At 37.2% G+C, this 26271-nt stretch overlaps 2 protein-coding genes across 5 annotated transcripts; both read right to left on the bottom strand.

The window, feature by feature from the left end:
• Positions 1-8110: 8110 nt before the first annotated feature.
• Positions 8111-22054, bottom strand: LOC106065787 (uncharacterized). Of its 4 annotated transcripts, none has more exons than XM_056014873.1 (7): positions 22033-22054; positions 15776-15874; positions 14893-15044; positions 13551-13684; positions 11568-11718; positions 9691-9815; positions 8111-8424 (listed from the first exon to the last, which is right to left on the bottom strand). In XM_056014873.1, the coding sequence occupies exons 2-7, from the start codon at positions 15846-15848 to the stop codon at positions 8364-8366; spliced, it is 696 nt and encodes a 231-aa protein (XP_055870848.1). In that variant the 5' UTR covers positions 15849-15874; positions 22033-22054; the 3' UTR covers positions 8111-8363. The 4 variants fall into 4 exon arrangements, with proteins under 4 accessions (XP_055870848.1, XP_055870849.1, XP_055870847.1 ...); XM_056014874.1 differs by lacking the exon at positions 22033-22054 and adding an exon at positions 20395-20530 and having other exon boundaries at positions 15776-15863; XM_056014872.1 differs by lacking the exon at positions 22033-22054 and adding an exon at positions 17201-17360.
• Positions 22055-24121: 2067 nt separating this feature from the next.
• LOC129923416 (germ cell nuclear acidic protein-like) lies at positions 24122-24985 on the bottom strand. The gene is made up of 2 exons (XM_056014290.1): positions 24972-24985; positions 24122-24716 (listed from the first exon to the last, which is right to left on the bottom strand). Exons 1-2 carry the CDS (start codon positions 24983-24985, stop codon positions 24122-24124), a joined length of 609 nt encoding a protein of 202 aa, XP_055870265.1.
• Positions 24986-26271: the final 1286 nt, after the last annotated feature.

Below are 26271 nucleotides of genomic sequence, written 5' to 3'. Positions count from 1 at the left end.
TACCTCCTGCCTACCGTTAAGAGATTGCATTAGATTTACTACGATAATATGAACATAAGGTTTGTCGGCCTTGTAGAGGTGGATAGTGGATACACTACATCCAGCTTTACAATGAGATGGTAGGACTCTACCGGTGTCTAGCGAACTCATTTTGTTGACATTTGACTATGATACTATTGATCTAGCTCATGCACTAAAAGTTATACTGTTAGCTTCCGATCAGATGTCACTTTGCTGAGAGGACCGAGGCGCCAAATCATCAAACGGTTACATTAGCATATGAATTACTTACTCATAAGCAACATAATTGACACTTTGCTCTAAATGCCATTGATTGCTTTGACCTTTCACCTATACTTATTTAGAAGATTGCGAAATTTTCGTGTGAAAATATGACATGTAGCTTATTTCATCATACACACACAAACATACATTCCCCACACACACACACACAAACACACACACAAACCTGAGAAGCATACAGCATATCTAAACAATACATATAAACACACATACCAGGCCTGCCGTCAAAAAAGGGGCACAAAGAGAACTCTTTTAGGGGTTCCAACAGAAGGGGTCCCTTCTTCACGCTCAGTGTGTGTGTACGTATTTTAAGATTTTAGCATGTTGGGGGGAGGCATAGAAGAAAAGTCAAGTCCCCCTTTCAGACCTTGTGGTCTATAAGGCAGATGATGTAAAGGTCCTCTGTTTCTCTGGCCCACGGTTAACGAGGGTGTCATGTGGCTAACACAACTCTCAACTAATGTCAGGTACCCATTAGAGCTGGGTGGACTCAGAGGCGCCCAAAAGAACCCGAAATTTAAAAAATCCCAGACTTCACCAGGATTCGAACCCGGGACCCCCAGGCTAGGAAGCCAAGCGCTATACCGCTCAGCCACCGCGCCTCGGAAGCATAGAAGCCCATCGTAATCAGTTTCCAGGAGGTCAAATTATTTCAAGCGGAAGGCCGACGTGGCAGATATCTAAAAAGAAATGCTTCTTAAAAAGGTAATCGATAAATAATGTATTTAGCAAGATGTGCATAACAATATTTAGGTCCGGCCTTAGGCCAAGTTGAGCAAAAGTTAAGGCCGATGGTCGTTGTGCTGGCAACATGAGACTCTCTTTAACAGATGACCTTTACACACAAAAAATTACATCATTTTCCCTTTAACTGGCAATGTCTGTAAAGTGGACTTCAGTTATAACTGTACATAATTGCCTTAGAGTTACTCGCTTTGTCTTGAAACTTGTACGCGTCTGCTATCCAGTGGCGTAGCTAGGGTGGGGGAGGAGAGGTGGGAATTCGAAAATCCCGCCGAGCCATCACTTGAGATGGGCCACCAAATGAGTGTTTTTTTTTACATTAAATATTAAATATTTCTCAAAATGCAGGGGCCCCCAAAGAGGTCAAGCCCCCCGGGCCCCCAAATGATGGCAAATTCCTAGCTACGCCCCTGCTGCTATCTTGCATGTTTACATGATCCAGACTTGCGCATTGAGAGGGTCATGGGGCGCAGTGACTGAATGGTTAAGTTGAGAAAGTAAAGGCTGTTGGTCGTTGTGCTTGGTCACATGACACCCTGCTCGTTACCCATTGACAAAGAAACAGATAGCCTTAACATCATCTGCCCTTATAGATCGCAATGTCTGAAAGAGAACTTTAATTTACTCACATATACTGCGTGTACAATAACTTGTAAACCTAGTTTGACTGCATCTTAAAGTTGGCTACACACACACAACAGAACATGTCCACTTTGTTTTTTAATATCCTTACGTTCAGTAAAACAAACGCTGTCAAGATAATCTCTTTGTATTTCGACTTAAGTCAATAAATTTGTCGTCGTGGCATTAGTGTTACTTATGACGTTGATCCTGTTAATTCGTTCGTACATGCTGTCATCATAAAGTTGGCGAATCTCTAGTGCTTGCGAGAAAATCTCTCTATATTGTTACGTATTTCTGAATCTTCTGGCTAGATGTATTAGTTGGCACACAAATAAAAACACTGCAAAGAACTTGACTACTAAACTTTCAGTTTCATATAACTTTAATGACTATTAACTCTAACATTACTGTAACATGTAGCGTAGAAGACTGTACAATATCTGTCAGTTTACAGTTAGCTATACTTCGTTGCACTGCATCTCTTCACTTCGTTGCAATTCCTCTCTTCTCAACTTGCATCGAGCCGTATTCCACAGAACAGACCAACGACACACTTCCCAGTGTCGCTCCAGGTCTCCCAAAGCTGAACCAAGTCGTACTCAAGTCTACAGAATCAGAGCCGCACACGTCTTACATCGACTGTATCGACTGTAACGGCTCAAGTCCACTGTAGTTCGCTGTATAGACTTTAACGACAGTAGTCCACTCCAGTTAACTCTACCCTAGTTAACTTGCATCGAGTCGTACACATTTCTCTTCCACAGAGCCGCACACGTCTTACATAGTCTGTATCGACTGTAACGGCTCACTCACGACTCCATACGACTGACTTTCACATTAACTTTCTGGCTTATATAGAGTCCCTAATCGCTTGTCCAAAGTTGCACAAACACGGCTAGTATCCTCTGAAATAACACGTGAGGAAACGTCACATCCTGTCTCTATTTATACACGTAGATTCCAGAAAACACTCGATGCAGTGTCATCAAGTCGGGGTCACACGTAGTGACCTTTATCTGTCACTGTTCATTAGTAACTGTCCCCCTACTTAGATCTGTTCGTCCCCTGGAACAACACGTGTGGACACGTCACATCCTGTCTTTGTTTGCACATGTAGATTCCAGGGAACACTAGTTGCTGTGTCATCTCGCCGGGGTCATACGTTGACCTCTACCTATCACTGTTCATTTGTAACACTGCCCCCTTCTTAGATCTGTTCGTCCCGAACAGATTCTACTTCATCACGATACTGATGAAATCGATCGACGATCAATTAGGAAGCTTTGGTGGTTGCCCCCTTCTTAGAGATGTTCTTTCAATCTGGCAGTTGTCCATCTTCTTTCCATAGAAGAATGGGAGCCAAATCCTCATTTTTCAGCAGTTCCTCACAAATGTTTTCATCAATCTTGGTATGGAAACATCGACCTTCAGATGACGACATTGGGCACTCTTGTCGAGAAAATTCATCATCATTCTAACGAGTTCGTGCTTCACTGGCTGAGTTTTACATTTTCAAGCATCTTTTTACAGATGGGTTAGGCTTTTTCCAGAGCTTCTTCAGAGATGACCAGGTTCATTACAGTACAGCAATATTCACATGTTCTTCTTACAACAGCAACTGACTTTGGGTTTGTACGATGCCTGTTGGGTTGATCTTCTTGTACAGTTCTGTCACAGATGGTTACTCACTACAGTTCTGACATCTTAAACTACTTCTTTTCTGTCCTTCTTGCTTCTGACTTAATTAGCGTTCTTCTAAAACCTCTGTTATACTTCATCAACCTATTCTCATGAGGAATGTTCTTAGATTATTCATTAGTGGCTTCACACTTTTAACTGATTCGTAAGGCTTTCTTCTTTGGTCTGATGGTTCCGGACAGAATCTTTCTAAAAACATGGGCTGTGGAGTTTCATCAGTGCAGGTGGGGGTCTATCAGTGGGAGAAGTGGTGGGCTTGTTTTCTAACAACATGGGCTATGGAGTTTCATAAATGCAGGTGGGGGTCTATCAGTGGGAGAAGGGGTGGGTTTGTATCTTGATCTTGTTGGAGCCATCCACGTTGCACTCTGCATATGTCGCTTTCTCCGCCTCCTCAATTTGATATTTCTTTGGTTGCGTTGATGTTGTTGTCGTTGTCTTGCTTTCTTGTCGATCCATGCTGATGGCAGCGACTTAGCAGATAGGAAGGCATTGCATTTCATAGCTGTAGTCATCAAGACTGTTGATCTAACAAGTTGCTTCAGCATTATTCTTCGATGGGTGCTTTGCGAATGAGCTGCAAGTCCACTTGAAGGCAAGGTGTCAAACACGTCATCACCTTCATCCGAGTCTGGAGCACTCGCCTGTGGGGCAGGTTGATAACATTCAACGTGCAAAGGTCCATCAACTTCAGCATCAGATTCTATTGTGTTTCCTTGACTTTGACCAGGACTTCTCGCGCTGATCTTGACAGCTGGACAAGCTTCTGTTAAGTCCAGACCTTGCTGGTGTATTTCTTGACATTCACAGTCTTCTTGTAAAGCTACGTACGTACAGTTCTTGTCAAACGCATGGGTGCAATAATCAAGCTTCGAGTTCCTCTCGTAGACACTGGCAGATAGAAGACAGAAGTCTTTAAGGCCCACAGCAACAGGCTTGGACGCAGACCCAACGTTGTCTTGATCTGTTTGGCTGGTTGAGGTACTCATATCAGGTTTATCTGTAGCTAAAGCTTCGGTCAAACTATAGGTCTCTTCTATTGTTTCTTCAGCGGTCTCATTCTGCTTTTCGTTGAAATAGTAACAGCTACCGTCTCTTTTCATTTCTTGTGGGCCACATTCGTTTGGTTTGCTATCACAGTCACAGACAGCACAACCATCACCAGCATCCCTATCGTAATTGTCTGTAACGCCACATTCTTGGTTGGACAATTGTTCGCTGTTCATCAATGGTGTAGCTCTTTTATCTGTCGACTCAATCTGATACTTTTGGGTGTTCAGCAGCTCATTAATCATGATTCTCGTTTGATCTTTTATCGTATCTGTTTGTTCTTCTGTCTTGTTGGGCGTGGTAGCTATTTGTTCATTTTCATTCATGGCTTTGATCAACTGGTTAAATGAAGAAAATCGAGTGTTGATTTCTGATTCTATCTCCTTAATGCTCTCTTTCACCGAGTTCATTTTGTATTGCAAAGTTCTCAGGAGCTCCGTCATATTAGGTTTGATTTCAAATTGGCAGGTGTCCGGGTTCTCATCTTCCTCCAACAGGGCTTGTCGGAGACGTGCTGTTAGCGTTTCCTTATTTCCGTTAAGCAGTAGACCTCTTTCTCGAAGCTCTTGTCTAAGTTCTTTCATGTCAAGTTCATTAAGAAGTTTGATGGAACACATTCTAGCCAGAAAGATCCCACTTCTGACACCAATTGTTACGTATTTCTGAATCTTCTGGCTAGATGTATTAGTTGGCACACAAATAAAAACACTGCAAAGAACTTGACTACTAAACTTTCAGTTTCATATAACTTTAATGACTATTAACTCTAACATTACTGTAACATGTAGCGTAGAAGACTGTACAATATCTGTCAGTTTACAGTTAGCTATACTTCGTTGCACTGCATCTCTTCACTTCGTTGCAATTCCTCTCTTCTCAACTTGCATCGAGCCGTATTCCACAGAACAGACCAACGACACACTTCCCAGTGTCGCTCCAGGTCTCCCAAAGCTGAACCAAGTCGTACTCAAGTCTACAGAATCAGAGCCGCACACGTCTTACATCGACTGTATCGACTGTAACGGCTCAAGTCCACTGTAGTTCGCTGTATAGACTTTAACGACAGTAGTCCACTCCAGTTAACTCTACCCTAGTTAACTTGCATCGAGTCGTACACATTTCTCTTCCACAGAGCCGCACACGTCTTACATAGTCTGTATCGACTGTAACGGCTCACTCACGACTCCATACGACTGACTTTCACATTAACTTTCTGGCTTATATAGAGTCCCTAATCGCTTGTCCAAAGTTGCACAAACACGGCTAGTATTCTCTGAAATAACACGTGAGGAAACGTCACATCCTGTCTCTGTTTGCACATGTAGATTCCAGGGAACACTAGTTGCTGTGTCATCTCGCCGGGGTCATACGTTGACCTCTACCTATCACTGTTCATTTGTAACAATATATAATTCTCTTCTTCCCTCAACAGTTTAAACGAGTAGTAAGGAGTAAAGGAAAGATCACTCTGCGGATAGTCCACGAGAAAACAAGAGGGGGGGGGGAGAACACGTAGTCACAAAATATCAGGGCAGGACCGTTGCAATGTCACTCTTTTTTTTTTTTATTTCTACCTTACGTTAAAAAAGGGGGGGGGGGGGAGTAATCTAACTATCGAAGCGACAGAGCACGCTCAAGAGTTTGGACACAATGGAAAGATCACTCTTTTATTTTTGCAACTAGGACGGAGCGAGTTATCCTAGGTCTGTATATTTCAGGAGATTGGTATGAGTTTTCAAATGATTTTATAATTTCCGGATATTTCCAGGACTTTTTCGTATATTTTGCAATTTCAGGAGATTTCCAGGTCGCCACCGGTCGACTAGTATTCATAATTTTACTACATTTTTTGCATTGGATTCCAGCAAGAGTCATTTTTATTTATTTTCTGCTCCTTCTTTTTCTTTCTTTTTAAATTCCTTTGCATTTTGATTCCATGGCTACACTGTTCAATATAATATTTAAGATTGTGAAGGACTTCGTAGCGGGGCCAACTGGAGATCATGCGACAACTCCACCAAACAAAATATATTTCATATATGACTGGACATGTTATCTAAATGACTTTGAACGTTCAAGATTCATCCAAATAGATTCACACTAACGTCGATCTCTATAAGAAATAAAGGCCTTAAGTTTCTGTCGCAGAGTTTAGTGACGTCTACTAGAAGCACTAAATACGGATGAAGGATATTTACGGCAATGCTTTAGATTTGTATTAGACTTGAAAAGTGTCAAAAGTATTCTTGTTTAATCATGACGCTCAAAGTGATATCTTTAAAGACAATTATATAAATCTTAAAATAATTTACCGGCATTCATGCGTCCCTTTCGGTGGCCCAATGGGGTACCAGCCCACCAGGTATTTGCCCGAATGCCCATATAATAGCCAGTCCGCACCTGACTAAGACTTATGTTATAACAATGTTAGATTAAGACTTATGTTATAACAATGTTAGACTAAGACTTATGTTATAACAATGTTAGATTAAGACTTATGTTAAAACAATGTTAGATTAAGACTTATGTTATAACAATGTTAGACTAAGACTTATGTTATAACAATGTTAGACTAAGACTTATGTTATAACAATGTTAGATTAAGACTTATGTTATAACAATGTTAGATTAAGACTTATGTTAAAACAATGTTAGATTAAGACTTATGTTATAACAATGTTAGACTAAGACTTATGTTATAACAATGTTAGATTAAGACTTATGTTATAACAATGTTAGACTAAGACTTATGACCTTGGGAAGTCATCTCAAACAAGAGAAAGAAATGTTACTTAACCGAAGTGGTCGTATTAGCTGAATTAGTACATTTATAGGTCACCATCTGAGTCTTAGTAAACATAACATGAGAAATAGGTCGAGACTATTGCAACAATGGTAACTATACACTTTCCATTTCGATAGTCTCTCCACTAGCAGAGTGGTTAAGTTGTTGGTTTGAAAAGCCGGAGAAGGTTTAAGCCACTAGTTTGAATTCAGGTCATTCCCCCACCATTTTAAAAATATTTTTAGAAATGATTATCTTTTATTGTTAGTCTAGATCTATAAAAAATTTAGTTACATGGCTGATCCAAACTTATTGATACAAGTATTCTTAATGTAAGCTTTTTTTTTTTTTTATACAAGTATTCTTAATTTAGCTTTTTTTTTTTTTTTTTTATACAAGTATTCTTAATTTAGCTTTTTTTTTTTTTTTTATACAAGTATTCTTAATTTAGCTTTTTTTTTTTTTTTTTTACAAGTATTCTTAATTTAGCTTTTTTTTTTTTTTTTATACAAGTATTCTTAATGTAAGCTTTTTTTTTTTTTTATACAAGTATTCTTAATTTAGCTTTTTTTTTTTTTTTTTTTACAAGTATTCTTAATTTAGCTTTTTTTTTTTTTTTTTTATACAAGTATTCTTAATTTAGCTTTTTTTTTTTTTTTTACAAGTATTCTTAATTTAGCTTTTTTTTTTTTATACAAGTATTCTTAATTTAGCTTTTTTTTTTTATACAAGTATTCTTAATTTAGCTTTTTTTTTTTTTTTTTTTTATACAAGTATTCTTAATTTAGCTTTTTTTTTTGTAGTTGTATTTTGAGACATCTTTGTTGAAAAAGCTCAACAAACTATGGTAGGGTTGTAAGTGTGGTCTTTAGAAAACAAATATATAAACAACCTGTCAACATTTTTTATTATACGATTATATACAATAATATATATAACTACATTATTAATCTTATAATAATCATTCACCCTAAATTGTTTTCGTGCTATGATAATAAGAGTGGACAATTAATATAACAGCTGTAACAATTAGAATACAACATTAACAGAGAAACAAACTCTAACAAGCGACATTTTTTTTAACAAATAATATTCTTTGTATCATGTAGTCAGCACAATATGGCACAGTGTTGCTATGAGTTAAACAATTCGTCATTGTTTAAAGACAAGGGTTCTCGTACTGTTGTCTGTTCCCCAGCATGCTAGTGGGTAAAGGAAAGCTGAAACAGAAATGTCAGTGAATGTATATTTTTAGTCACAATCAGTGCTTTTATTTTGTAAAAATAATAGGTACCGGTACTTAGTGATGGATTGCATACCTTTTAACTATCAATAAATTAATAATACACGTTAAAATACAAGAAAAAATTATTTTTTTTCCCCACATTGAAAAAGGTGCCGGTACGCCGTACCGTAAATAAAAAAAAAAGCCCTGGTCACAAGGGACTCAAAAAAGAGAATCTAGCTTAATGTTTCAAAATTGTAGTTACATCCCTTTGTCATTTAATTTGATTTTTTAACGTTTGATAGGCTTGTGATCTTAAGAAAAACTTTGGTCCATTCACATGCTTTAGAATAAGATGCAGTCATTAGAAAACACACACACAAAAATGGCTTCTGTTTAGCACGCCGTTAGAAAGGTCCCTAGTTTGAATTCTGTCTGTCGCTACAATTGCTTTCCTTCTAAAAGTTTTAACCTAAATGTAATATTCTTTCTTTCTGATGCAATGGTCACAGGTACATCCAGGACTAACAAGACGTAGAGTTCGGAGCGCACACAACAGACTCCATCCGTGTTGGACAACCAATCAGTCACGTACCCCTCACTTCATGAAGGCCTGACATAGTCACGTACCTCTCACTTCATGAAGGCCTGACATAGTCACGTACGTCTCACTTCACGAAGGCCTGACATAGTCACGTACCTCTCACTTCATAAAGGCCTGACATAGTCACGTACCTCTCACTTCATGAAGGCCTGACATAGTCACGTACCTCTCGCTTCATGTAGGCCTGACATAGTCACGTACCTCTCGCTTCATGAAGGCCTGACATAGTCACGTACCTCTCACTTCATAAAGGCCTTACATAGCCACGTACCTCTCACTTCATGAAGGCCTGACATAGCCACGTACCTCTCACTTCACAAAGGCCTGACATAGTCACGTACCTCTCACTTTCATAAAGGCCTGACATAGTCACGTACCTCTCACTTCATAAAGGCCTGACATAGCCACGTACCTCTCACTTCATAAAGGCCTGACATAGTCACGTACCTCTCACTTCATGAAGGCCTGACATAGCCACGTACCTCTCACTTCACAAAGGCCTGACATAGTCACGTACCTCTCACTTCACAAAGGCCTGACATAGTCACGTACCTCTCACTTCATAAAGGCCTGACATAGTCACGTACCTCTCACTTCATAAAGGCCTTACATGGCCACGTACCTCTCACTTCACAAAGGCCTGACATAGCCACGTACCTCTCACTTTTGTGTAGTATGAACTTGACTTTCTGAGACTCAGGGATGGAACTGACCACACTGACGTCATGCATGGTGACTGTGATGTTCTTACACGTCAGCACTGCCGTGTAGATGGGAGGGCTCTGAGGAACATCGTCAATAAGAAAGCTGTACATTTGATATTAAATTGTAATAGTCTTACTATGAAGTAAAATTTACGACAAGGGAAAACTTAAGGCGTCCTCTGTGGGTCATCTGTTCTCACTGAATACATTATACACAAGGTTTACTTAAATTGTATTCACAAAAGATCCTGTAGAAAACATAAATCATTGTTGACTTTTTTTTATATATTCATTTTTGCTTTGGGTCACAGCGGAGGTTCTCAACATTGGGTCACAGAAGAGGCTCTCATCATTTGCGTCACAGCAGAGGTTCTCAACATTGGGTCACAGAAGAGGCTCTCATCATTTGCGTCACAGCAGAGGTTCTCAACATTGGGACACAGAAAAGGCTCTCATCATTTGTGTCACAGCAGAGGTTCTCAACATTCGGGGTCATGCTACCGCGTTGTTTTATGTCTGTTTACCCATATTACACAAGGCTGCGTCATAATTCTACATAATTCTACAATTTTATGCTACTCCAAGCTACACCATGATACACCAAGCTACACCATGATACTCCAAGCTACACCATGATACACCAAGCTACATGTGCCAAAAACAAAACAACGAATATAAATAAAAGTTGTTTTTAAATCCATTTTTCCTATATAGTACTACTGGTTGCTTATTGATTTCTCATTAAACTTATTCCTAGCAATGCTTCAATATTGAAAGGAGTCTTTCCAGTCAACTTTGCACAATCAAGTACTTCTATTAACAGCCCAGCTTATAATTGAGGCGGTACTCAACATGTTTACGTACGTCTATTAATTAAATTAACTTCATTTCTTTACTGAACACAAAGAAAACATTTGAATGAAGTGCGGGAATTCCCACAAAAGTTGTTTTTTTTCACAATGAAAAGACGTAAGCCTTATTGAAATGTTATATATTTGTTGGTGAAATCGAAAAACTCATAAATGACATACAGCAAGCTTACCTAAAGTGAAAAAACAAAAGTACGCTTTTCAGACCTTACGATCTACGGGGCAGATGATGTACTAGTCATCTATTTCTATGGCCGAGTATTAACGATGACATTTACATCATCTGCCCTATAGATCTCAAGGTCTGAAAGGGGAACTTTACATTTTACTAAAACGTTCAACTCAAACCAACAGTTTTCTCTATTAGGCCAATTAAGTAAGTACCGTTTCAGATCTTGCAATCTATAGGGCAGATGATGTTAAGGTCATCTGTTTCTATGGCCAGCGGCTAACGAGCAATGTGTCATGTGGTCAGCACAACGACCAACCGCATTTTTCCCCCCAACTAAAGTCAGGTACCCATTAGAGTTGGGTGGACTTAGGGGGGGCGGGGGCCTAAAAATCCCGAAATTCAAAATCCCAGTCTTCACCAAAATTTGAACCCAGGACCCCAGGTTCGGAAGTCAAGCGCTTAACCACTCAGCCACCGTACCCGAGATTATTTTTTTCACATAGACATAAACTGCGAAATTTCTATGAAAATCTTTGCAGCAGTTCTCAACGTTCCCATCCACCAAGTTTCCATTTAATGTCCATCTAGTTATTTACTTTTTATAGTCTTGAAGATTTTGCAAGCTGATAAGAAGAATTTGAAAAACAAAAAAAACTCTAAATGGCTATAAATAAATCCATTCCTGAAAGTATAGATCTAGGTAATTAAAAATTAAATAGATGTATAAAATATACAAATTTAAATTTCTCTTTAAAAAGTAATCAGAAATAGCTTAAAACTTTTATTTACATCTAAAGTTGCAGTACAAAATGGCCAAGAAATAAAATCAAATACAGCTCTTTTGTTACGTCTTGGGGCCACAACTCTATCACAAACATGGCTGTAGACTAAATCCGAAGAGAGAAGATGGTCCAAGATTGAAAAGTTGAAACTGCCATTTCTGAAATAAAGCAACATAGAGTTTAGAAACAATGTGTTTAATGACTGTGAGTGTGATACAGACTTGACACAACACGCTTGACATTAGTAATAACGAATTAAAAAACAACAACTAAACAACACAATATGAAGAGAACATCATAATATTGTTTACATACGATTAGTATTTATCATTCTTTCTCACAAATAAATACATTGCAAAAAAAATATTAAAGTTAGTCGGTAATGACCCCTCCCATTAAGATCCAATACCGTTCGGCGTAGTGCGCTATTCATTTTTGCAAAAGAACAATCACTGCAGCATATAAAAATAACATAAATTGTAAATGAAGTTTACAAACATAGCAGTAGGAATATGTATAACTACAAATAGTCTTTTGATACTCATTTAGCAGACCTGCGGCTGCCTTATCTGCCCTCCCTTTGATACACACTGGGGCAAACTGGCTATATTCGCATTCAGACAACTGCCCGGTGGACCGTACCCTAATGGGCCGGTAAGGCCACCTAAAGGGTCTAATGAATGCCTCTATAGAAGTATTCAATTGTTAAAGGTTTTCTAATATACTCTCGTAAAAGGGGCCCTCTGAGCGTCGTGTTTTTTTTTACAAATCTAAGACAGACTCTACAGTGTAATACTAATTTAATCGAACACATTTTCGGAAATAATTTACTAAGCCTGGTCTACATCTATAGACATTGCTACTAGTAGGCTTCATCCTTTTAGGACCTACATACTTAACGATTAAACAGCAACTAGAGGCCGGCTATATTTCTTAAAAAGATACAGAATTCATTGTATACATTATCAAACTTAACAAAATGATTTTGAGGACAGGTAGAAATGGATGTCCATCCTATGATATAGGCTACAAATAGTGGGCCGGATTGTATAGAGATGCCCGGTCCGATTTTAACACCCTTCCGCCCCTGGAAACACCACTGAAATTAATATCATATTTAGGCCGCTAATACCCCAATCCCATAGGTACGGCCGAGTTGTGAAGCGCCTACCGAAACGAGGCGTTCTCGGTTTAAATCCCAATGAAGATTCATATTTTTAATTTCCGTTGTCCTTAAGTACACCCAATCCAAATGGGTACCTGACATGTCGTTGTGCTGGCCATACGACACCTACGTTAACAGTCGGCAATAGAAATAGATGACGTGTACATCATCTGTCCCATAGATCGTAAAGTCTGAATGGCGTATTTGACCTACTTTTGGTAGGCTTACTGTATAATAATAATAATAATAATAATCTTTATTGTCCATATGGAAATTTGTCTTACAATTTGTGCATTACACCAAACAAAAAACACCAGACTCACTCATAATTTACATGTAACAAAGTTTATTATCAGATTGTTCTTATTTAATTAATGATTTGATTGCCAGGGGAACAAAAGAGTGTTTGTGTCTGTTTGTCTTTGCTATCGGTGTCTTGTATCTCTTTTGTGATGGTAAAATCCCAAAATCTTGACACAAAGAGTGATTATTTATTTCGAGGATCTTGTTAGCTTTTTTTTAATATAGATCTTTGTCTCAAACAACTGCCCAAATGGGGTTTGTTTTTTGCCAATGATTTTACCAGCAGCATTTAGGATTCTATAAAGTTTATTTTTATTTTTATTGCTCATTTATGAGTTTGTCGATTTCAACAATAGAGTAAAAGCCGGGCATTTTCAGACTTGATGCAAACGCCTGCCGGACGGTGGACCTAACCTCAAAAATGTCCTCCTTTTGCCAGTCATCTGGTAAGCCTACCTAAGCTGAGGTATAGATATTACAATAGATATACTGGATCTCAAACCTACTGGTGACAACACTCACAGGTTTGATACTTGCTCTGTAAAGTTGAAAGGGTAAGTGAAGATTGTGTTGTTCTTCCGATTCACTTCTGACACCATCAAACTTCTCCGTACTGTCACATTACTGAGAAACTCCTCAGCATAAAGTGTGCCTGTCTGATAGAGACTAGCATCAACATAAGACAGTACAGATTCATTGCTGAACTTAAGACTAACTAGGCTAACCAGAGAGAAACAAACACACTGTTTCTTGTTATGTGTTAGCTGGTACAAAACAGTAGTGTGTCAGCCACATATCTATCTATCTATCTATCATCTATCTATCTATCTATCTATCTGTCCGTCCGTCCGTCCGTCCGTCTATCTATCTATCTATCTATCTATCTATCTATCTATCTATCTATCTATCTATCTATCTATCTATCTATCTATCTATCTATCTATCTATCTATCTATCTATCTATCTATCTATCTCGATATATATATATATATGCATAAAAAATTATAATTTATCAATATCACCTGTTCTTGACTTTCGGCGTAGGGGTGCTATGACAGTTCGCGTAACCAAATCCTTCCACTTTTCCCGGTCAGCAGCTGTTCGTAACAAGATGTCAAAAGAGAGGCCGGTCCCCTTTTATATGTTGTCCAGTCAGCTTTTCTTTCGACCACCCTTTTACGTGCTCTATCCATTGTACCCATCTATCTATCGAATACTATCTATGTCTTCCCTTTTCTCTATAGATAGTTCCACTTTCAGTCCTTGCTACCTATAGGGCAGAGGATGTAAAGGTCATCTGTTTCTGTGGCCCACGGTTAGCGGTGTCATATGTCCAGCGCAACGACCAACCGCCTTTATTTTTCCCCAACTAATGTCAGGTACCCATTAGAGCTGGGTGGACTCGGAAAATAAAAATTTCACTCTTCACCAGGATTCGAACCCGGTACCCACGGTTCGGAAAGCAAGCATTTTAAAATTCAGCCACCGCGCCTCTCTGTAAATATAAGTATATTGATGTATAATTACACTAGCTATATCCTTTCCTTTCATTTCCGCGCTCTAGTTCAGATCTGCAAGAACCTTTTGGAATGTCTTAGGGGAAGCACAACGTTTTTCAGTCTAGGGATCATATTCATTTACGATATGCATGTCACAGACGGAGTCTCTGCGGCATCATTTTGCGTTATGAGCTGATATTTTCGGAGAGGGGGCTGGATAGCACGTGGAACAGGCCGGATGTTGCCCGCGGGTCGTAGTTTGGATGTCATTATGTGCGGGAAATTTCTTTATATATTTTTTTGTTGTTGTAAAGACTTGGAAATGGAAATACTGTAAAGATAGAGACATAAAATATGAGGCCTACTCTATTAAACATGGGCACAGAGACTGGTCGGAGTATCAGAGAACTTGGCCTGGAGTAACTTTGATTTCCAATCATCTGCTCTGTGTACAAATATTTCCCACTCATGGCAGACAAGAAGTTTAAGAGAGTAGTGCTGGGCTCCTGGCCGTTACCTAAAAAACAAAAAAGGATGTAAGAATCTTGATATAAGCTTTGTAACAATTCCTAGTCTATATTGAGATTTGAACTGGAGTCTACCAGACCAAGTAAGTTGATATAAGCTTTGTAACAATTCCTAGTCTATATTGAGATTTGAACTGGAGTCTACCTGACAAAGTAAGTTGATATAAGCTTTGTAACAATTCCTAGTCTATATTGAGATTTGAACTGGAGTCTACCTGACAAAGTAAGTTGATATAAGCTTTGTATCAATTCCTAGTCTATATTGAGATTTGAACTGGAGTCTACCAGACCAAGTAAGTTGATATAAATACAAAAGTAAAGTTTCCCCTTTCAGACCTTGCAATCTATGGGGCAGATGATGTTAAGGTCATCTGTTACTTTGGCCAACGGTTAACGAGCAGGGTGTTATGTGGCCAGCACAACGACCAACCGCCTTTACTTTCCCCAACTAAAGTCAGTTACCCATTTGAGATGTGTGGACTCAGGGGCGCCCTAAAAATCTCGAAATTGAAAATCCCAGTCTTCATCGGAATTCGAACCCAGGACATCAGGTTCGGAAGCCAAGCGCTTAACCATTCAACCACCGCGCCCCCAAGTTGATATAAGCTTTGTAACAATTCCTAGTCTACATTGAGATTTAAACTCGTTTCCCTTCAGTTAGATTTCTGCACCTCAGCCACACATCTTACACAGAAGCGCACGGTGTTTCATTGCGACTCACCTTCCGCCTCCACAAAGTGAAATGGTAGAACCAACAGAATCAATGCAATACATTGTATCCAATACTTTGACATTGTTGAAATTGCGTTCTGAAATCAAACTGAAAATATAAAACAAGGTTACAAAGACAGTTTGTGTGAGACACAAACTCAGATAAAAAGTCAGGTTTCAATATTTTCAGAAAGAACTTCAGAATGAAATTTTGTCAAAGACAAATGACAGAGAAGAATGGAGAAAGAAGTTGACAGTTCTTGTGTGGTGCCCCAGCCGTCCAGCAGACTAAAGGATAGAAGAAAGTGTATGTGAAGTTAGATGTGAGCCTGGCCTAACTAAAGTCTTATAATGAATATTTAATTGACCTAATTGTTTTGTAAAGGGTCAATCTCTTATTCAACTCCTCAAGAAAATAACATTTACGTAATAAATAAAATTAATATCCTACAGTTCAGTTTCATTGTGACTGTGATGCTATTTGCAGTTTACGCGATAATATGAAGTAGTGAATCTTAATTGTTGTTTTAAATTATGTCCAACTTATATGCATACTAAATAGATGTTTTCTCTTAAATGTGTGTGTGTGTGTGTGTAAATGTTATAATTAGTAGGACAGAACTTACGTAACTTAGCAATACAAATGTAAAAAAAAAAGATTTAACAAAAAATCTAAAACCATTGGCATAAATGTGTTTAAAATATGGCAATAGGTTATATCCCCTACTAAAGAGCCTTCAGTGTTTGTTACTATTAATACGAATAGTTGTAAAAGTGGTGTATTTTTATGAAAAAACTGCTTGCATAAGTGAATAAAAAAATAGATTTTTCGCTTTCAGTAAAGAAAAAAGTATCCGTTGTATCAGAACTTTGAATGGTCTAAAATGACTCTAAAATATCATGATGTCGGATTTTCAATATCTTTTCTAGTTTACGAGATCTAAACGGAACGGACGGACGGAAGGACAGACATTCCACACAAAACTAATAGCGTCTTTTCCCCTTTCGGAGGCCGCTAACCAGTTTCTCTCATAATAAAATCTAATTTATAACGTGTGCTATTATTCTACCGGTCTAATCTTAATATCAACACTGTCCGTTATTTAAACCTTTTATGTCATTGTAAAAACTGTTTGTAAAATGTTTCACATGTTTCGAATGTTCCTTCCGAGCTGAAGAAAATTTTCTTCCTAGTCCAAACCTCCCGCAGGACGACGGGTACACTGGGGGATGGCAGCGGGCAGAGTATGAACTCGGGACTATCTAGAAGTCTGAACGACAGTCCAACGCGTAAACCCCACGACCAGCAATACTTGCACGCTGGAGAAGGATCAACGTGAAAACAACCTTTCGGACATGGCCCCCTGCTTGTCCTATTCGGCTACGTTCCTATCACTTGAAATGACGCTAAGTATTTAAACTTGTTTAGCTTTACCAGTTCTGAGTGACCGAGTTTGACGGGGACGCAACTTGTTCTCAATCCTACTCGCAAATTGTTTGTTTTAGCCAAGTTTACATGACAAGACAATTTTGTATGGATTTACTTGTAGATTTTTAAGCCACCTCTTTAGCGAAGTCTAAGTCCGTCAATTGATTTCGTTCACGCCATGAAATGCTGAAGGCAGTCGGGTTCATTATTTTTCTTATTATATAGACTAGTCGATTGCTTGGAGGAAGTGGAAGGGAGACACTTACATTTCAACACATCTCTTAGGTTTAGTAATATTTTTTATTTTAGTTTTATGCACATTTGCATTGACCATAATATAGTATAATGTATTTCTAATTATTTCTGGCAATGTAAAAGTTCTTTGTTCCGTCTCTAATTACTTTTATTGAAGTGCATTTCACAGATAATTTATCTGTTCACTCTGTGGTGATTCTAACGTAACTACAGGACGTCTCGGTGTCAACTGGTGAAGATTAGTTGTCCCTGAGTTTCAGTGGGGGAAACATTATCGCCAGACCTGACATGCTTGTATTCATAATCTACATAAATCTAGTCAAATAAATTCTTCATGAGTGAACTGCAATGCTGTCTGGCTTCAATTTTTTGGTTTAATAACAAGTTAACTTCTGGAAGCCGGTGCAGTTCTGCCCACTAAGTGTTTCTCCGATAGTGATGAGGAGAAACGGTCAGACTAATAAAGTTCCTTTGAACCTGTATACAATGGCGATGAACTCACGTATTATCCGCAACGTGATGTCCAGGAACATTGGGGAACATTAGCCCAGCTTTAGGTATTTATAGTGTTAGACATAAAAATATCAGAACAATAGGACTTCAAGCTGATCTGCCAGCTGGTAAACACACCAACAAAACCATTAACTATGAAAAATGTTGGTTCTTAGCTCTTTGTAATGAACATGAGAAACTGATCTTGTTTGGACCACTCGCTTATGCTCCTAAATCTGGGACTATGACTCCATTATAGATGAACTCCAGTGGGCATATTACAATGAATAGTGCATTTCATCATGACCTATATACAACTTCTTAATAACCTTGACTGCTCAACAGTACTATATGGTCTGGACGTGGATGCGTTAACCTGTTTGTCTTGTGTGTTAGTGTAAATGAAGGTATTATCTGAATAACCTGAACGCCTTTGCATTTTCGAGTAACCGTTAACCATAATGTAATCTAATAGATTTTTAAAAAATTCTTTCAGAGCCAGGGCACACATCATTAGTTGTATGTCTTGCCCTTATTTGCAATATCTATGGTTCAAACGCAACGCTCAACAGATTCATAACACTAGATTGGCAATCTATTAGACTCTAAGAGAGGTAGCAATAAACGAAATCTACCAGAGCTAATGACTGACCACGATTTAATTAGTATTTGACTTTTAAAAAATTGCTGAAACGTCGTTTTTCTTTATCGACAATATGTAGCTATACTTAGCTGTATTTAATTGCACATAGCACATAGCATACATAATCTGTAATTAACTGTACATAGCTGTAGCTAACTGTACTTATCTGTAGTTTACTGTACTCAACACTAGTTAATTGTACTTAACAGTGCTTAAATGCACTTAACTGTACTTAACTGTTCTTACATGTATTTAACTGTACGTAACAGTACTTACTGTGCATAACTACTTAGCAGTACTTAATTAGTCAAATCGATATAATTTTTACAAAGCTTATGTGAACTCACTTTGTCTGTCTGTCTGTCTGGTAAAAGGTTTCTAAACGTTATTTCTTCCACACCCAATTTCGGATCAAGTTAAAACTTAGCACAATTATTCATTGGTATAGACAAGACATGAATCAATAAAAAAATAACCAATTAGTTAATGAATTACTGGGAATTAATTATTTTGTTTAATACCAAAAAGGGAAATTAATCCTTCACAGATCACAGATATGGTTATATATGTAACATTTAGTGTATTTCTTTCACACCCATTCTCGGATCAAGTTGAAACTTTAAACAACCAGTAAATGCACCTAACCATAACAAGACATAAATCAATATAAAAATAAACCAGTTAGTCAATTAATTATTGATAATTAATCATTTTGGTTGATATCGAATAAGGGAAATAACTTCTACACTACTGAGCTGTTCCACGTAGATAAGCTTAGTTTTTTTTTTTAAAGGATTTTAGATATTTTGCTTGTTTTTATCGTATTTAATGAGACATAGTCCCATGAGATAATTGAGGTATGTGATTAGATGTAAGGGATGTTATTAAGTACACAGTGTTCAAACATAGGGAATGCAAGTCTGTTCTATAATATATAGGAGTATATTTTTGGATATGCTACTTGAAACAGCCCCTTTTATTATAAGGCTTATAGCAACTCACTTTCTCCGTCTGGTAATTTAACCGCATCCATTCTCGGATTAAGTTGAAAATTTGCACATTGGCATAGACAAGACATGAATCAATGAATAGAGTAACCAATTAATCAATTAATTACAGGTTATTCATTTTTTTGTGTGCTTGATACTAAAAAAGGGAAACTAATAATTCACAAATGTGTCGTGTTTAGTCCCCTTCTATTATTGTTAACGCTATTTCTCCCTCACCCATTCTCCGATCAAGTTGATACTTTAAATAATCATTTCTTGTACCTAAAGAAACAAGAATCAGTTTTTAAAATACCCAACTAGTGAATTAATGACTGGTAACTTCTTATGTTGTTTGATATCGAATAAGGGAAATAACTTGTTCATTTGACGGATATAGTTTTAAGAGCGGAGTTCTTTCCCTTTGGATAAAATCTTAATGTTTTTAAAAAATAATTTTTACAATATTTTATCCTGTAGGATATAAGAGAGTTTATACTGTGAGAATACGTAGGACCTAAACTAACAATAGATATACGTATGTTAGTTCCGAACAGGTTTTGGACAATACGAATGTTAATATGTTCAATTTGTTTAAATTTAACTCAACGAGAACCATATTCCATGTTGCAATATATTGTTAATAAACTATATATGTCCATAAATCAACATTTTGTTATGTTATTATTGCTAGAAATATCAAGTGGAGTTAATTATAATATATGTCAGTGTGTAATGAAATAATCATTACCACGACAAGATGTAAGTACTATGTTATGTTTATTCCCGTCTAATTTGTTGTTATATTTATGGTTTCAACTTACATGAATATGTTATCTGACTCCAGGACAGAACCAATGTTGCGTCTAATATGTGTAACGATTTCTAGTGTTTTCCAGTGGCATTCATTGAACCTTTGCTCATCACAATACTTGAAGACAAGCCGAAACATTGTGTCTGTCTTGGCCAGTCAGTAGACTTCTTGTTGACAATGTCACTGTGACATTGTGACATACTCTTACGAGATCTTTTCACCTTACGAAATCGGTCAAGGGTAACGGCGCTGTAATAACTCAAGGCTTCTCAAGCCATAACTAAAGCTCGCCCTAAATATTTTTGTGAAAAAAAAAAAGAGTTTCTTTTTTTTTTAAAGTTATCTTTTTTTTCCATAATGCTTACAACATCTCATTTCATTTGTGGAAAGGTTGTAGAAAGGGGTATCTGGCAGAGGATTTCAGTCTTTAGGTGACCTGCAAAGGTAGCCAAGCGGTTTTTGCCTCTCAGCCACATATCCCACAATGCAATATAATACAATACAGTGTCCCACAATGCAATATAATACAATACAGTATCCCACAATGCAATATAGTACCATACAGTATCCCACAATACAATATAATACAATACAGTATCCCACAATGCAATACAATCCCAAAATTCGAACATTTCTGCAGAAATAAATATTATTACGTCCTGGTTTAAACCTGTACGGCAGGGGATGAAAGTGGAGCGGATTTGAAATGGGATTTGTGGAAGAAGGATGGATGTGCTACTGCTTAGCAAACACAGCTTAAGTCTCCTATGCTAAATTCTAGTAGACATCGGAATTCGATCCTGAGCCCCCTAGGTTAGGTAGTCAATAAGCTTATGACTTTTAACCGAAGTGTACATTTTATAAATGCTAACCTACTATAAGATTTCATTGTGTCATAAAGAATGCCATATGTATCCATGTGACTTGAGCATTATAAGCCATAATAAAATCCGAACTGACACTTTGGAGAATAAAAGCGGCCAATTACGATATAATTCAGATTATTAAAGAGATATAGTTGACGGACGGACGGACGGACAGACAAACCACACAAAACGAATAGCTTTCTTCCCCCCCCCTTCCCTTTGTGGGGCCGCTAAAAAAAACCAGCAAGAATGCTCAAAACATCACATAATATCCCATGGGTCTAACAAAGTACAAGACATGATATGATCAGATATTATCGGGTTAGAAATGTTAAAAATCTACTTTAAAAACGTTTAATGAGAGAGCAAGATAGATAAAACATTTCATGCTATATACGTTTTGTGAAGGAAAGCAACATAAAATTACACACCATGCTACAGATATTCCACACATATAGCACACAAATACCACATAGATCTACTACTCACACACACACTCATATACTACACACACACACACATAAAACACCACACATTCACACCTCCCAAACTCTATATATATTCCACACATCACCTCAGAGGCAAACAACATATACACAAACTACAAACACAACACATTCAAACAAACAACATATACACAAACTACAAACACCACACATTCAAACAAACAACATATACACAAACTACAAACACAACACATTCAAACAAACAACATATACACAAACTACAAACACAACACATCCAAACAAACAACAATACAACCACAAAAATCACCAACTCACCACACCACTACCAGAACCCTTTAAAAAATTGATGATCCTCTAATGAACATACATACAATATATAACATATTCAACATATATAACATATTCAGCTTATATAACTTAGTCACAGCTGTTGAATCTATGCAACATGCAGAGCCAACAGCGCATTGTGTCACGACGTCATTGCATGAAAAGCTGCATTGTTGGCAGTAATGACATGTTGCTTGAGACCCAGAGTGCCTTTCTAAAGGCTTCCTTTGTACAACACGGCTCTTAGTGTGTCATTAAAGTCTTGTATAATTAAATACGACGCCAACTTGTCATGTTTGAAAATTCAGTCAGAATTATTGCTATTTCATAAGAGTTGCCTTTATAATTATTATAATAGTTTATCTCAAATTTAGACACTTCAGATTATTAGAGTAGCCTAATGTGTATTTAAAAAGAAAAATACATTATTTAAAGTACCTCTTTCAGATTTATATGGTAGATAATGAAAAGGTTAGATGTGGCCGTAGTTTGACGAGGGTCTTACGAGGGCAGCACAACGACCAACTGCTTTAAATTCTCCAACTAATCACACGTACCGATTAAAGTTCGGGTTGACTCAGGAGTACTGTTAAAATCCCAAAACTAAAAAAAAAAAATGTTTCCATCGAGATTAGAACCCTGGGCTCTCTGTTTGGATGTCAAATGACTTGCCAATCGACCACTACGTATTCAGTATTTCATTTTAATTTGCATTTTACTTTTTATTTTTCTGCCCTAATGTGTCTCTAGATTTAAGAATTTTACTAAAGTTGTTACTCTAATCTAATAGCTTTTTTGTGAGAGATTTCTATCTATTTGTATTAGTTAAGTGATCTTTCTATATTCTGAGTAAAGTCATTAATAGTAATATCAATCTTATCTTATCTTATATAAGACAGACGTTACTTAAAAAAAGAAGCTGATTACGTCCTACGCGTCATGCATTTAGTCATACATATTAACCAACGACCTAAATTCTGCCAAGTCAATGATTTTCCTGTCTAGCTCAAGCAACCCATTCCATGCTCTAATAGCACTAGGGAAGAAGTAGTATTTGTACAAATTTGTCCTAGCATATGGGACGAGGAATGTGCCTTTATCTTTGTGTCTTTCAGAGTATTTTATTAGATTTTGTTTTTGTATTTGAAGACTATGGTTCAGTGTTTTATGTAAAATTGCTACTTTACTTTTGAGACTTCTATCCTGAAGGCTTTCTAAATTTAGTGATTTTACTCTAGTCAAATGTGAATATTCGTTTGTTATGAATCTCAATGCTCTATTTTGTGTCTGTTCCAGTTTCTTAATGTTTTCTTCAGTTGAGGGGTCCCAAACAGAGGACAAATATTCTATTATTGGTCTATTATTACTATAGATATTTTGTGCTTTATGTCTGTGTTACTGGTTTACCATGAATAAGATAAGTGGAATTAATTTGTGTTCGTTTTTTTTTTGTTACTCTTAACAACTGACATTTTTCTGGATGGAAAGACATGCTCCAATTTGATTCCCATTTCTGTAATTCATCTAATTCTCTTTGTAAGATGTCTGTATCTTGTGTTGTTTTTATTGTTATATATATTATGCAATCGTCTGCAAATAGTCTGACTTTTGTTCCTGAACTAATGCAATTTGGAAAATCATTTATGTAAATTAAAAAGAGTAGTGGATCTAAGACTTTTCCTCGAGGTATACCTGAGTTTACTTTTATCGGTGTTAATTTAGAGCCATTTATTATTACAGTTTGTTTTCTCCCTATCAGAAAATCTTTAATCCACTGATGCAATGGACAATCCAATGTGAATATTCGTTTGTTCTTAATCGCACGGATCTATTTTGCGTCTGTTCTAGTTTCTCTGTTTTATTGAATATAAAGGTCCCGAACAAAAGACGCATATTCTAATTAGGGCTTGAATCAGTCATGAAATGTAAACACTCACCACAGGGCTTCATTTAAAACATATCAGCTGATCAATTAACTAAGGGGCGAGAACATTATTTTGCTGCACATACCATAATTATAAAGTGCGTCCAGCTTGCAGTATAATATATATAATATACGGGGAGGCAATGGAGCCTTTTACTGAAACAAGACGAAATGTGAGCTATTTAGGGACTCACTGTCATTTGACTCACTGTCATTTGACTCACTGTCATTTGACTCACTGTCATTTGACTCACTGTCATTTGACTCACTGTCATTTGACTCACTGTCCTTTGACTCACTGTCATTTGACATACTGTTCTTTGACATACTGTCCTTTGAATCACTGTCCTTTGACTCACTGTCCTTTGACTCACTGTCCTTTGACTCACTGTCCTTTGACATACTGTCTTTTGACTCACTGTCCTTTGACTCACTGTCCTTTGACTCACTGTCCTTTGACATACTGTCCTTTGACTCACTGTCCTTTGACTCACTGTCATTTGACTCACTGTCCTTTGACTCACTGTCCTTTGACTCACTGTCCTTTGACTCACTGTCATTTGACTCACTATCCTTTGACTCACTGTCCTTTGACTCACTGTCCTTTGACTCACTGTCCTTTGACTCACTGTCCTTTGACTCACTGTCTTTTGACTCACTGTCCTTTGACTCACTGTCCTTTGACTCACTGTCATTTGACTCACTGTCATTTGACTCACTGTCCTTTGACTCACTGTCCTTTGACTCACTGTCATTTGACTCACTGTCATTTGACTCACTGTCATTGACTCACTGTCCTTTGACATACTGTCCTTTGACTCACTGTCCTTTGACTCACTGTCCTTTGACTCACTGTCCTTTGACTCACTGTCATTTGACTCACTGTCATTTGACTCACTGTCCTTTGACTCACTGTCATTTGACTCACTGTCATTTGACTCACTGTCATTTGACTCACTGTCATTTGACTCACTGTCATTTGACTCACTGTCATTTGACTCACATCAAAATCCTCATTCATAAAGGTACAAAAGGTATAAGATTACAAAGTAAAGCTAAACGCTGGACGTCACACAATGGACCGAAGTATCTTTTGATTTCTGCAAATGGTAGCTGCTAACTGGTAAGAGTGAAGACATTTTATTAAGCGAAACGTAACAGCACCTTAGCGACAACTTTAAAATGTATCGATGATAATAAACGTATTTTAAAAAATCTGTAAGCGCTATTTTATTACATTTTTTGATTATCTTAGTACTGTTATTCATTTTTAAAAAATATAGTATTTAAAAAAAAAAACTGTACACAACGTGAGAATCGAACTCTGTACCTTGCGCTTCAAAGGCCAATGATCTACGCAAATGCCACTAAACAAAATCAAAATGTGAGATTAACGGTTATTTATACATACTTTGAATTTTATATTTTCAGAAACCTAGCCCTACAACTTATAATTCAGTATAATGCAAATATTGATTAAAAACAAAAATTTAAGAAATGAGAAGAATGTTTTAAATTTTAAATCATAATTAGAATTTTTTTTGTTTTCTGACATTATAATTGACCTTAAAAAATTCTAAATTTAGTAATACTGCAATAATTTAAAATACATGATGTACTTCCAACAGTTATCTACCGTTGAAGGAATGACCTTTCCATTTTTTATTTTCGTAGTACAACGAAATAGAGAATATTCGTTTGTTTTTAACCTTACGGATCTATTTTGCTTCTGTTCTAGTTTCTCTATGTTTTATTGAATTGAATAGTCCCGAGCAGAGAACTCATATTTTAATATGGCCGGAATCAGTCATAAAATGTAAAAAAAAATGTCGCGTCTGTTTCTGTGGCCCAAAGTTAACGAGAGTGTATATATGTCCATCACGACCAACCCCTTTTACCTTTACTCAACTAATGTAAGGTACCCTATAGAGCTGGGTGAACTCGGAGTTGCCCTATAGACCCTGGAACTAAAAATGCCAAACTTCACTAGGATTCGAACCGGTTACCCCCGCTTCACCACTCGAATATGGAGAGCTCTCCGGTGACCGGCGCTCCGTCTAAAATATAGGGCATGGAGTAAATGAACCCGAAACGTCGGGAAAGTTTCACCAAAATATTATTAAATAGTGTTGTGGGCTAATCTAATCTGACTCCAACTATGCATCAATTATTACTTTAACATTAGCCACAGAACATTACAAAATAGATGTACTTGATAACAACATTCAGTTCTATAAAATGAGACTTTATTAACCACTGGGAAATCCGTCCAGTCTTTCTAAAACGTCGCTATATCTAACTAC

This window comes from Biomphalaria glabrata, chromosome 16 (genome assembly GCF_947242115.1).
Source record: "Biomphalaria glabrata chromosome 16, xgBioGlab47.1, whole genome shotgun sequence".
Classification (NCBI taxonomy): Eukaryota; Metazoa; Mollusca; class Gastropoda; family Planorbidae; genus Biomphalaria; species Biomphalaria glabrata.
The sequence above is the reverse complement of the archived record's forward strand: the minus strand, read 5'-3'. Positions and strand labels throughout refer to the sequence as shown.